The sequence below is a fragment of the Grus americana genome, chromosome 1 (genome assembly GCF_028858705.1).
Source record: "Grus americana isolate bGruAme1 chromosome 1, bGruAme1.mat, whole genome shotgun sequence".
Classification (NCBI taxonomy): Eukaryota; Metazoa; Chordata; class Aves; order Gruiformes; family Gruidae; genus Grus; species Grus americana.
The window spans coordinates 58,778,598-58,790,979 of NC_072852.1; the positions used below are offsets into that span (position 1 = coordinate 58,778,598).

The following is a 12,382-nucleotide window of genomic DNA, read 5'->3' on the forward strand; positions in this document are numbered from 1 at the left end:
ATGGAAGAGGTCTGGCAGCAGCTCCCACTGGCTGCTTTTGCACAGAAGTAGGGGAGAGTGTGGATAGGGAAAAGCTGGTTTGCAGGGGCTCCTCTCATCCACCAGTCCTGGCTCTCATAGTACTGTCAGGGGAGAGAAAACAGTTCATTGCATACTTTGATGCATTTGCTCCACTTCATGGTGAACACACAGATTTACACAATACTACTTTGTACTAGTAATCTGGGCAGGTGAGCAAGTGTGGCAGGATCTTACTACCACAGGAGAGGAGGGATAGAGCAGCCATGGTGTGGCTGCTGCTTCCTACAGGTTGCTTAACTTCCTTATTGAGCCTTCAGAGAAAACATTGTTCCTTGTGACGTTTCGCCATTGACACTCAGGGGCACTGGGAAGACCTGAAAAATCTTCATTGCCCCACGTCACCTCAGTACTCCCACTTCAGATTCCCTTCCCTCCTTACACCTCCTCCAAAGTTTGGATGATAAAGGAGGGAGAAGGAAATCCACCCCTCCACTTTCTCACTCCGCTTCTAACCCTTGTTCATCTCCCCTTTAAAAGCAGTTTGGTGCCCCCAGCCATTCACTGGGATGGGGTGGGAAGGGAGTGGGTGAGACACGTGGGGAGAAAAAAAATAATTACAGCAACCATGAAGTCATGCATGCCCCGCCTCCAGCTAACGGCCTCGGCTACAGAGCTGCTGCTGTGGTGGGAGGGGAGGAGGGACCGGAGGGTGATCGTCAAGTAAAGTTCCCTCTTCCACTTCCTCCCTCCCTGCAACCTGCGGCTCAGTGCAGCACAAGGGCTGATACCCAAATTTGCCCGTCTCTCCCCGCTTTTGCCTTGGCCTGACTTCCCTTTGCCCCGGGCGCTGTCCTCCGCCACGGGTCCAGAGACATGCAAGCCATCAAGTGTGTCGTGGTGGGAGACGGGTAGGTACCCCGCTGGTTTGCTCTGGATGCAGGGAGGGAGGGGCAGTGACAAGGGGCGAGAAAGAAGGTGGCTGCTTGGTGAAACTTCCCCGGCTTTGCTTCTGACCTCCTGCAGACTGCGTTCCCTCTCTCGCTCGCTCTTCCCTCCCCAGGGCAAGGGACCTTCCTCCGGGGAGGGTGTGGAAGAGGGCATTTTGAAGGGCATCTGCAAAAGGGGCATGGAAAGTGGATCAGGTCTGTCCCATGCACAGGAGGTGGTGGTGTTGCTGCCAAATTCAACCTGTAGGCAGGAGTCAGATTTAAAACCCAAGTGGTGCAAACACTCTCCTGCAGGTGAATGGCTCCTTGAAAGCCATCTGCTCACTGGGGATGACTGAGAGAGGGCACAGCGCTACGGTCTTGATGAGATGTCCTCCAGTATCTTTGTGTTCAGCTTTTCTCAGCACGTTATCTCTGTATCAGGATGTGGAGGAGACTGGTTGGCAAGGGTTTTCTGTGGGCACAAGGAGGAGGAGCTCTTTCCACTGAGATAGGCACAAGTATACGCCACTTTGGGAGTGGGAGGTAACACAACCTTGCCTTCACAGCATGATGGTGTCACTGCCCATGTCCCATGATCCCTGGACATGGCCCAATCTAAGCCGTCAATAAGTGAAGCAGTCAGTTCTGCTGGGGGCAGGAGGGATGGGGTGGACAGGGCCTCTTCTTGCCCTGTGGGATGAGTAGATGCAGGGGAGGTGGGGGAGGAGAGTCCACATTTGGCACGGAGTAGGTTAATTCATTTCCCAGCTAGGAGCTGGCCAGACTGTTATCTGGGGCAGCTATCAGGTAGCAGATGAAGAGACATTTGCAGCAGCCCTGCTCCCCACAGTCACTTCCTCCTTCAAAACTCGCCTAGGGAAGATGTCTGCAAACATAACAGTTCATGTTAGACATATTCTCAGGGACTGGGGCAAGGGGATGGGGAGAAGGGACAAGGAAGGACAGAGCCCCAAATAAACACCATTATCTCTAAGAAAAGTCCCTTGAAAGCTGCAAGCCAGAGCTGGATGAACAACTGCACCAGGCATTTATCTGTTGCCCTGTTAACCCCCCAGTTCCCCCCTCACGCACTGCACCAACTCTGTAACCATCCCTCAAGGCAACATTCCCCACATATCGTGGCTAACCCCACAAGACGTCCTGCACTCAACTACTCTGACTGCAACTCCTCTTAAATGTCTTCCGTCCTGTCATTTTGTTTCTCTGTACACTGCACCTCCCCTCTCACCATCTCACAACACAACAATAGTCCAGACATCCCATTGCTCTGAGCTCTCGGTTCTCCCCCCTTTACGTGCCTCCCAGGCATACCACCCTTGCTTGGCTCAACCTTATCGACCACAGGACCTTCTGCTGTCACTCAGCTAAGCCCTTCATGTTGCCCCATAGCTGTTCTGGCCCCGAAGCCCCCTCCATCACAAAACACTGACCTCTTTAACACTCTGAGTTCAGTCCCAGGAACCTGCAGGTGCTACTAACCTCACCTCTTCTCTCAATAGCTTTGTTGTAACCCTCACCCCTTCACTGACCCTTTGTGCTCCTCTGTTCAACCACACTAATTCGGAACTGTCCCCTCTTCCATGACTGACCACCCCCCAGCCCCACAGATCGCCTGAGCCATTCCCTGTAGAGCTTCAGGAAGCCTCCATGGCCCTTCCTCAACATCTCTGTGATAAGAGGGAAGCAAGGGAGCTGGGGAAAGAGAAGGGACTGAGAGAGGAAGATCTAAGAAAGGGAGGTGGCAGAAGGAAGAAACAAGTGTCAGAGCACAACGAAGAACTCGGTTTCCTCCTCAGCTGCCCCACAGTGCAGTGACTGAGGCAGGTGCCTCATGATCAGGGCAAAGATGGCAGCTGTGCCTGTCCAGGGCACACTAAAAGACAGGGCTGCAGCTCTGCAACAGCAGACTTTGCGGGTACAGCTGAGATGGTCAGAGCATCCCCAGCAGCGGGACTCCAGCCTCCCCTCCAGGAAAGGTGTCTCCCTCACCTTGCAGCCGTGCTCGTAGGCTGAGGAGGCAGGTTGCTCTCACCACCTGCATTTCACACATGCTGTAACCGATGCATGGCCAGACTTCCCCAGGCCACACAGACCTGAGAAATAGCAGCCCAGCAGGAGAAGGATTCTCCTTTCCACACCCGTCCTGGATGCTTTATCTTCTTCCAGTTTCTCTCCTCTTCTTTCCCTCACTACAGGCTTCACCTTGCCCACAACACCTTCTCCTCCCCTTGATAGCCTTACTGCCACCCTTTCCCACCTCTTCATCCAGTCTGGACTGTGCTGCTACCCTGGCTTATTTGCACTCCACCCTGCTGCAGCATGGGTGTGGGGGAGGCTGAGGAGAGAGGAAGCACCAGCTTCTAGCTCAGAAATACCACCAGCAGCCTCCGTCAGCCACAGAGAGAGGCACCTTGCTGGCTGCTTACGGCTCGCTCTGCGGGTGATGCTGCAGCTTGCTTGCTTGCAGGCAGGCAAGGCTGGAAGGTGTTGTGGCTAAGTCAAGAAGAGGTGCCATCAGCCCCTGGCAGGAGTTCCTGTGTGTTCAGGGGCTGTAGCTGGCTGGGCAGCTTTGTCATGGCACTCCGGCACCGAATCAATACACCTGCCCTGGCTGTGAGCGTACAGCACTGTGCATGGACTGGAAAATGGGCTCTCACCTCCATCTCAGAATGGATGCGTTCTAGCTGAGTGATCTCTGTACCAGACCATAAAAACAAGCCTTCGTGCTCAAAGACAACAAACATTTCTGGGTGACATCCTGTGTTTCTTCCTGCCGGTTGTCTAACCTATGGTTATGTGCTGCCTGCTCCTCCAAATGTGTTTCTGCTTCCAGGGGTCTCCTGACAGGGTAGCTTAGCAGTGTGGAAGGACTGACCCATCCCCACCTTACCTGAGCAAGACTGCCTGCACTGCACTGCTATTTTTTTTCTTTCTCTTTCAGAGCTGTGGGGAAAACCTGTCTCCTTATCAGCTACACCACCAATGCCTTCCCAGGAGAATACATCCCCACTGTGTGAGTGATACATAAACAGGTCCTGGGTGGTTGGGAGGCATGAAAGCAGGATGCAGAGGCGTGCAGAAATCCCTTGTTGTGCACTCCAAAGGCAGGGTCACAATCTCTGTGCCAGCAGAGGAAGGGCTGCCAAACCAGCAAAGGTGCCTCTACACTTCTCATCTATCACCTTTCACCAGAAGCACAAGCGGCCTTGTAAAATCCTGGTATAAATGGGGTTTTGGGAGACACAAACCAACTCAAGGGTCTATCTGCCTGCTGAGTTTACAAGTCATAGATGGGGTCCTGCTAGACAAAACAACCAGGCACCAGGCTACAAAAATTGGGCCAGACCCAAGAGAAGGTGGTTGGCTGGACAGGGGTTCCCATTTCCTTCCTTGTCCAAGGCACCCACTGTCATTGGAGCAGGTACTGATAACCCTGATGGTAAGAGCGCAGGATTCAGCTCAATGCCAGCGCAGAAGCCCTGTGCAATCCAGCGGATGTCTGTGTGAGGCTGGGACAGACCTGCAGACTGCTGGAATAGAGGGCAAGGTGAGGGCTGTCTTAGGCTGAGTGGTCAGATGCATTTGTGTCCCTACAGCGCGTGGGTTGTGTTTGGGGATGCACACCACATGTACCCATACCACACCACTGGGGTGTGGAGTATGGGCCTTCCTGAGGTGGGAAAAGGAGCTAGGCACAGGGTGTCAGACTGACAGCTCAGGTTCAGATTCCTTGGGAAGGACAGGTTCAGGAAAACCTTAGTACCTTGCTTTTTTCTCCAGACCAATTTGCAACAGACGTTGCAAAAAATGGCTGTGGTAGCAAGAACCCGTCTCTTCTCAGAAGCTGGTTTGTGGAAGGGCGCCATCCCTTCCTAGCATGTAGCCGCAAACTGGCCATGCGTTTTCTGTGTCACACGCCATTTCTCCTCCTGTCTGAGACTTGTGTCTGGAGATGTGAAAGGGGGCCATTTTGTGCTCCTGGGCAGGATAGCTTAGCTTACAATTGTGCATGTGTCATGAGCACATTCACAAGGTCTTTGCATTGGTTCTTTCCTATCACTGGTTTCCCTCACCTTAACCTGAAAAACAAATATACCAAAAGGAACAGGAAAGAAAAATTTCTAGGAACCCAGGGGAGGAATGCCTCTGTTGATTGAATAGCCTTTTTTTTCCAATAAGTCTTTAGTCCCAAGCATGCAATCCTGACAGCTGTTCTCAAATATTTCATGCTGGATTTTCAAAGAGTAAGGCGATACACCTTGGCGTAGCAGTTCCAGCAGGTCTGTTGAAGAGTACAAGGCTCTGGGGGAGCTACAGAGACATAGGTTTTTCTTCACTTTTAAGAAGAAAGCTAGGGTTTAGAGCACAGAAGAAAGTCATGGGTGGCTAGAGAAGACACAGTTGTGGGAAGGATACTGGGGAAAAAAGTGGGAAACTGGAGGGTTTATGGATCTGCATGCATGGTGGCAAAGGTGGAGCTGCAGCCAGGCACCTGTCCAGGACACCTGGGTGATAGGGAGGAGGTTGATGGTGAGTGGGAATTCTGTAAGGTAGAGGTTCACAAGAAACCAGCATCACCCAGGGGAGCTGAGAAGAGGAATCACTGCCCTTTGCTCTGGGGTGCACCTAGTGAAACCCACCTATGCTACAGGAAGGGCTCCCTCTTCTCCTATCTGAGCCTATGGCCTATGTGTCTGCATTTCAGGTTCGATAACTATTCCGCCAACGTGATGGTTGACAGCAAGCCTGTAAATCTGGGGCTTTGGGATACTGCTGGACAAGAGGATTATGACAGGCTGAGGCCACTCTCTTACCCGCAGACGGTGGGTCACCCTCCATGCCCCTCACCCCTTGTTCCTCCCTCAGATATGTCTCTGTCCCCCGCTGCAAAAATCAACATTTGCCATAACACAGTGACAGAACTGTTCCCATTTCTCTCTGTCGTTTTCTGGGAATACCTCTGTTGATATACAAGTGCCTCGAGACCCTAAAGGTAAAAGACATCGAAGGGTATTTTGGAGCCCTTAGATCAACTTTATTACTGGGATAACTTAAAAAGAAAACTGAGATCTTCAAAGATACTTGAGTCCAGCTGACACTGATTTCAGCGTGGAGCAGATGCCTTACACAGCGCTAGTAAAAAACCCTCCTCTTGCAAAGCTAAAAAGGCTCAGAGAATTTAGGAGCTGAAGCAGGAGCTTTTCACATTTCTCTGAACCCCACTATTCTTGCTTCTGCCATTTAAAAGAGATCTGATGTGTGGACACATGTATTTGATATGCCGATGCCTCAACTAAGCCCAAGCGTCTAACAGAACAAATGGATGCCTCTCCTCAGATACTGTGTTCACCAGTTTTTCACCATGCTGACAGAGTGATTTCAGGGTTTCAGGGTCACCTTCCCTGGAGGATGTTGTTCCAAGCATTCTCTTGGCAAGCTCAGAAAGACCCTGCTGCCTCAGGCGCTGGTCTGAAGGTTGCCATTGCAACCGAAAGGGCTAGGAATTGAGGGCATTATTTGTTTCAGCTAGGTTCAGCCACCTAAAAGTCAGACACCTGGTGTAAGCTGCTTGCCTAGGCTCCTTCTGCACTCTGTGCAAGCAGGCGCATTTCTCAACATGATTGCACCCACCCTGGGACACATCCCAAGGATAGGTGGGGAAACTGTTCTCCAAGGTAATCGGATGTGGTCCAAGGTACTTGCCTCTGACAGTTGTAGAAGTATGGAAATGGATAGATTAGGCCTGATGTACCCTTGTTTTAGCTAGGCAAAGCTGGATGAAAGAAATATAACCCTGAAGATCTGGTTTTGTTTGGTTTGGTTTGTTCTGTTTTATTTTTAATGGAAGTCTAAATTCTGCCATGCCCAAGAGAAGTGCTTATGTGGATAACCGAGACTCATTTGCGTCCTGCATGTGCACTTTTTTGGGTTGAGCCTAGCTCTGTCTCAACAGCAGGCAAAATTATTCTGGCCTGAAAGCTCTCTGGTGCTCTGTGAGAAATGAGCAGGACGTCGTTGGGCCGTTTCCCATGAGGATGAGTGTGCCTACCACAAAAACCCCATCCTCATAGTTAAATGTTTGGCTCTTCTGATAATGGTGGCTATGGTTACCATGAGTCAGGGGAGCAAATATCCTTCTCTCCTCTAGAGGCAATTAGCAGCAGTCAGGACTGTGTTATATTGTGAGAGAGAGCTTTCCCTGCCATGACCCTCTTTGCTGCAGAGGGAGGATGCTGTCCAGCCAGCTCTTCATTCCCCTCCCTGCCTCTTGTCGTGTAATCCCGTGCTCTCATCCTAATGCTGCACCGTGGTTGTGTGCCTACAGGACGTCTTCCTGATCTGCTTCTCCCTTGTCAGCCCGGCTTCTTATGAAAACGTCCGTGCTAAGGTGAGACAGAGTATCCTAGTCCGTCAGGGGTTGAGAAGGGTGAGATTGGTGGTGGTCTTGCCAAGAGAGTGACTGTGGGTGAAGACTGCTAATAGGACATCTAGAGTCAGAGAGATAATATCTTTTTTGTGTCAGTCAGAAGGAACTAAAATATCAGCCTCCTTCAGATGTCTTTTCTGGGTCATCTCAAAGAAGGCAGCCAATCCTATTAAAGGGCTAATATTTATCTTGCTGGGCTATTCAGCTGTGAGACCACAGGTTTATGTTCTGATGGCATCTTTCAACCAAGGCTGTCCGAGCACAGTCACATAGGACCAGTCTATAGGGCATAAGAAGCAGGTACCCACGGCCTTTGGATGGGAAGTGAGGGACGAAGAGAGGGATGGAGAGGGGAACAACATAGTATTTCCTTCCTACCGCTTCCAGGTTTCTCCCTGGGTTTCATGGAGCCATGAAGGGTGGAGAGCAGTTTGTGCTTTTGCTTAACAGAATTTCAGCTCCATGCCAGGGATTTTGCCTGTGTACCCAGCAACAGGGGCTTGTCTGTGCCAGACTATAGCGCCCAACACTGGATGGAAAGGCTGTGAGGAAGGACAGGGGTTTAGCTATCTTGCTGACATTTGTTCAGCAGTGCCTCTTTGTTTCCCTTGTGCACACCCATACGTGTGACTTCTCACATTTTTGCCATTTTGCTCCCTTGCTAGTGGTTCCCTGAGGTGCGGCACCACTGCCCTAGCACTCCCATCATCCTTGTGGGCACAAAGCTGGATCTTCGTGATGACAAGGATACCATCGAGAAGTTGAAGGAGAAGAAGCTGTCCCCCATTACATATCCTCAGGGCCTTGCTCTGGCCAAGGAAATCGGTATGTGCTTGGGGCAACATCTTGGACCTACTGAAAGGAGACAGGAAGAAGATAAGGGCTTCCCCCCAACCTAGTGAGGCTTCCTTGCAGGTATCTCACAGTGGTATCTCTGAAGGACACAGGGAGATACATCAAGGGTCCTGGGACAAAATGCATTTCAGGAGGCTCAGGAAGGAGATCTGCCCTTGAGGAAGCCTCACCCCCTCAACCCTCTGTTTTCTGCCTGTCTCTGGCCACTATCCTACACACACACACACAAATATACACTTGCACATTCTCCTCCCCTTTTACTCTGCTATTTCTATCTGGGCCAGTATTTTCCTGTGAAAGCCGCAGCTACTCTGTGGTCAGAGGCCTCTCCTCCACATCCGGAAAGAGGTGGAAGAATGAGTTTTCTAACATCTCTCAGGAAGACTTGCAACTGCAGCTTCCTGTCCCTGCCTCTGACTACCGGGGCTTATACATGCAACCCCGGATATGCGTGTCCCACCTCACCATTCATCTCAGGGGCATCAGCTCCCTCCTGTATTTAGGGACATGCACAAATGCCTGTTCCAGGTAACCTCTCTGCTCTTATGCAGCACGCAGAGGCAGCAGAGTGGGTGGGGAACAGGGTGTAGGGGAAGTTTTCAACCAGGTGTTCAGAGGAGACAGTGTCAGGCTAGGATAACATAGCCAGCTTCACACCATGGCTCTGCTCTGGCTACAAGGGTGGAGAGCAGGGAAACCCTAGTCTGGTACAGCTGGCAAGCTTTGCCCTGAAGTCAAGACTGCCTGAGTGAGTGAAGTGTGTCCTGACAATGCTTAATGGCTTTGATCACCTGAGATGTGTTTATTCAATTCAGGCAAGATCTAGGTGCCTTGCTTTCCAGCACAAGGTCTCTAAGAATTTGGACTTACAGAATCTCAAAAGGGAGGTGCCATGCGATTTGAGATGCCACCAGAGGTGCTTGAGGCCAGGCAGCCTGAATGACGCTTGAAGCCTGAGGAAACTTGAGACCTTATCTCAAGATGAGACCCAGGGGGTGTTTAGGTGGTGTGTATGTGCCTCAGGACACTGTAAAATGGGCATTGAGGGAGGACGGTGTTGTGGCTGTGAGGTGATAGAAGCCAGAGATGTATCAGTGATAACAGGCACATGCATCTCTTTCTGCCTGACGTGATCTGTGGTATTCCTCCTGCGTGGTTCTCTTCTGAGGACCCTTTTCAGCAGAATCCTAGGTACCCCTGCTGCCTACCCCACTTCCTTTCCTCCCCATTACAGCACCTACTTTTCTCCTGACAGACTCCGTGAAATACCTCGAATGCTCGGCTTTGACGCAGCGCGGCCTCAAGACAGTGTTTGACGAGGCCATCCGAGCAGTCCTCTGCCCACAGCCTACCCGGACAAAGAAACGAGCATGCAGCCTCCTCTAAGCGAGTAAGTCCGAAAGGATTCCTGGGAGTGACACCAGTGGCCCTTTCCTGCTCCTGAAAGGTCAGGGCTGCTGGGTTCCTATGACCTGCTGTGTCTGGTGGGATGGGTCACTCTCAAATACAGAGAGGGAGACAGCAGTCCTGCTTGAGGAAAGGACAGGACGTGGTATGATGGAGCACATGGACCCCCAGAACATTTCCCCCTCTTAGCTGCCTACCCATGGGTAGGTTAGCTCTCATCTCCTGCGCAGGGCAGCCCAGGATTTTCCACCTCTGCCCTCACAGAGAAGGTCTGTCACCTTCTGCCACAGAATGAACTGCATCCAGGCTGCCCTAGGGATGACCTGCTGTGAGAGCTGTGAAGCTACAGCTTTTGCTATAGAAAGAAAAAAAATTAAAAAAAGCTGTTCCTTATTCATGGCAATTGCCCAATGGCCCTTCCTCTTATCAGGCCCTACTCACCTCAAGGGGGTTTTTGTGTTGCTGTTCATTGGCAGGCAGCAGTTTCTCCCTCAGGACTCCTTTACTCCTCACTGTCCCCACCTGCCCTTCCCCTTCAACTCAAGGCAGCAGAGGGAGGAGAGAGGCTTCAGGACGAGAGGCAAGGCTGTCCAGAGCCTGAGGAGAGAGAAGAATGAGAGCTTTCTAGCTGGGACCCTGCCCCTTCGTTCTCCCACCACCACCACGGCAGAGGGAGGGAGAGCAGGAAAATACCTGGTCTGGTTTCACGAGATCTGTCATGTTTTTGGCTACAGATCCCGGCCCCGTCCTGATGCCAGGCTCTGCCCAGCACGCAGGAGAGTGATGGCTCCAGCATCCCAGAGCTCAGTGCCTTGTGGTGTTCACTGCGCTTTTTACTTCTGCTGGCTTGAAAGACCGTTGTGGGTCTGTAGCACTGGTTTGTCCATTTGCACAACGTCCCCACACTCACCCCGCCCCAGCTGCCCCTTCCCTTCCTCACCGACCCCCAAGGTTACAACGTAGTGAATAAGACTCAATAAACAGACTGTACATTCTTGACATGCCTGCGATGTGTTGCACCTCGGGGTGGGGGACAATGACACAGCCCTGAAGCAGTGAGCAATGGGACAGCTGGGGTGGAGGCATCTGCCAGCTGTACCCCTCTTTCGGCAGTGACAACCCAGGCAGCACCACGCCGAACTTGGTACTGGGGAGCCCTGGCCACTATAGGATGAAGAGATGAGGTCTGATTCATGCACTGAGTTGCTAAGTTCTCAGCTGAGCCCCATGCATTCCTCAGTAAGGTGCAAATAACGTGTGCCAGCCAAAGGCAGCGGGGTGACACACCTCAGCTTTGCCCTTCCCCTTCTCAGCCTCCGTGTGTTCAAAGGACAAAGTTGTCTCCCCTTGGGGATGCACAGAGGATGAGATGCAGGCTTTGGGAGGGGACATCTGGGGCCTGGACTCCTCTCTGTGGGGACTGCCCCTGCAGGTTGCTGGGGACATCCTTTCACCAAAACATTTCTGCATTAATGCTCCTAAGCTCACGTCACCCACAGTCATATCAGTACTGGCACTCACTCATGCTGCCAGGCACAGGCAGAGCGAGAACAGGAAGGGGGAGGGCAGGAAAAGAAAAAAAAAAAAACAAGGAATGAGTCACCGGTCCAGACAAATTGCCTCCAAGTCACTAAAATTAAGCTGAAGAGAGTGGTCCCAGTGGTACTATGGATCTGGCAGCTGTGAGCATCTGCCTTCCTGATGCATTGCAGGGACTTGAGAATAAGAAGTGTTACAGGGTGGCTGCTACTGCCACTGCTTGGGGGTGGGAGGAGGGCTCAGGGTGCAATGATTGGCAGTGCAAAATCCTGCAGTCCTAGGAGGGCACAGGGAAACTGTGGAGCTGATCCAGCTTACCACTCCCCGATGCAGCACTGCTGAGTTTCAGAGGCTGCTTCCTGCACTGAGGAGGTGCATGGGTAGTGTCAGCAACAACCCGCCACAGTGAAGCCTGAGGTACCCTGCTGCCAGGGAAATTTCTGCAAATTCAATTCGTGGTCAGATCCGAGTAAGGCAGTTAATTCACTGATGTGAAACATTACCCACTGATAATGTCCAGAGCAACCCTGGAGGACATCCTGTGGCAGCGAGCTCCACAAATGTCTGTATTGCACATGGGCTGCCGGATGAATTGCCTAAGCCCTGTCTAAAGGTAATGTAAATTGTGTCAGCATAAGTCCAGAAGAGCAGAAATGAAGCTCTGGTGTGGACATAGACCTGTTGAAGACCAAGGGACACAAGGCCGCTGAGGCTGGGACCTAACCTCCCTTAACAATCCTAAACCTTACTCAAACCAATGAATTTCCAGTGGATTATTATTTCCTCTCCAGTTTCCAAGCCTTGGCTTTACCTCCTCAGTCCACCCTGTCCCTCAGCAATGCAGAGAGGTGAGGCTCACCATGTGCATGAAAAAAAGATCATGTCTGCCTACCTGTGGAGGTGCACAGGCTGAGCTCTCCTTCTGACACAATTCAAGCAGTTTGCACAACCCCGTTGGAGCTGAGCAGAGAATGGGGCAGGACTCTGAGCATTGAGGAAGCAAGCTGGAGATCTGGAAGTTGTGATCCTATGACTCTGCTTATGCTAACAAATCCTGCAAAAGGTAGATGGCCTGGGTAGAGCTCTGCTATTGCATGGCTTTGTTTCTTTTAAGACACTAGCTCGTGGGCTTTCTGCATGGTGGTGCAGATACCTGCCCTGCCATGACAAAGATAGCCACTGG

At 51.6% G+C, this 12,382-nt stretch overlaps 1 protein-coding gene across 2 annotated transcripts; it reads left to right on the plus strand.

Annotated features, from left to right (window-relative positions):
- Positions 1-730: 730 nt before the first annotated feature.
- Positions 731-10,657, plus strand: RAC2 (Rac family small GTPase 2). 2 transcript variants are annotated; one of them, XM_054813073.1, is made up of 7 exons: positions 731-929; positions 3,913-3,984; positions 5,677-5,794; positions 7,297-7,359; positions 8,064-8,223; positions 9,509-9,643; positions 10,137-10,657. In XM_054813073.1, the coding sequence occupies exons 1-6, from the start codon at positions 895-897 to the stop codon at positions 9,637-9,639; spliced, it is 579 nt and encodes a 192-aa protein (XP_054669048.1). In that variant the 5' UTR covers positions 731-894; the 3' UTR covers positions 9,640-9,643; positions 10,137-10,657. The 2 variants fall into 2 exon arrangements, with proteins under 2 accessions (XP_054669048.1, XP_054669047.1); XM_054813072.1 differs by having other exon boundaries at positions 749-929; positions 10,395-10,657.
- The last annotated feature ends 1,725 nt before the right edge of the window (positions 10,658-12,382 follow it).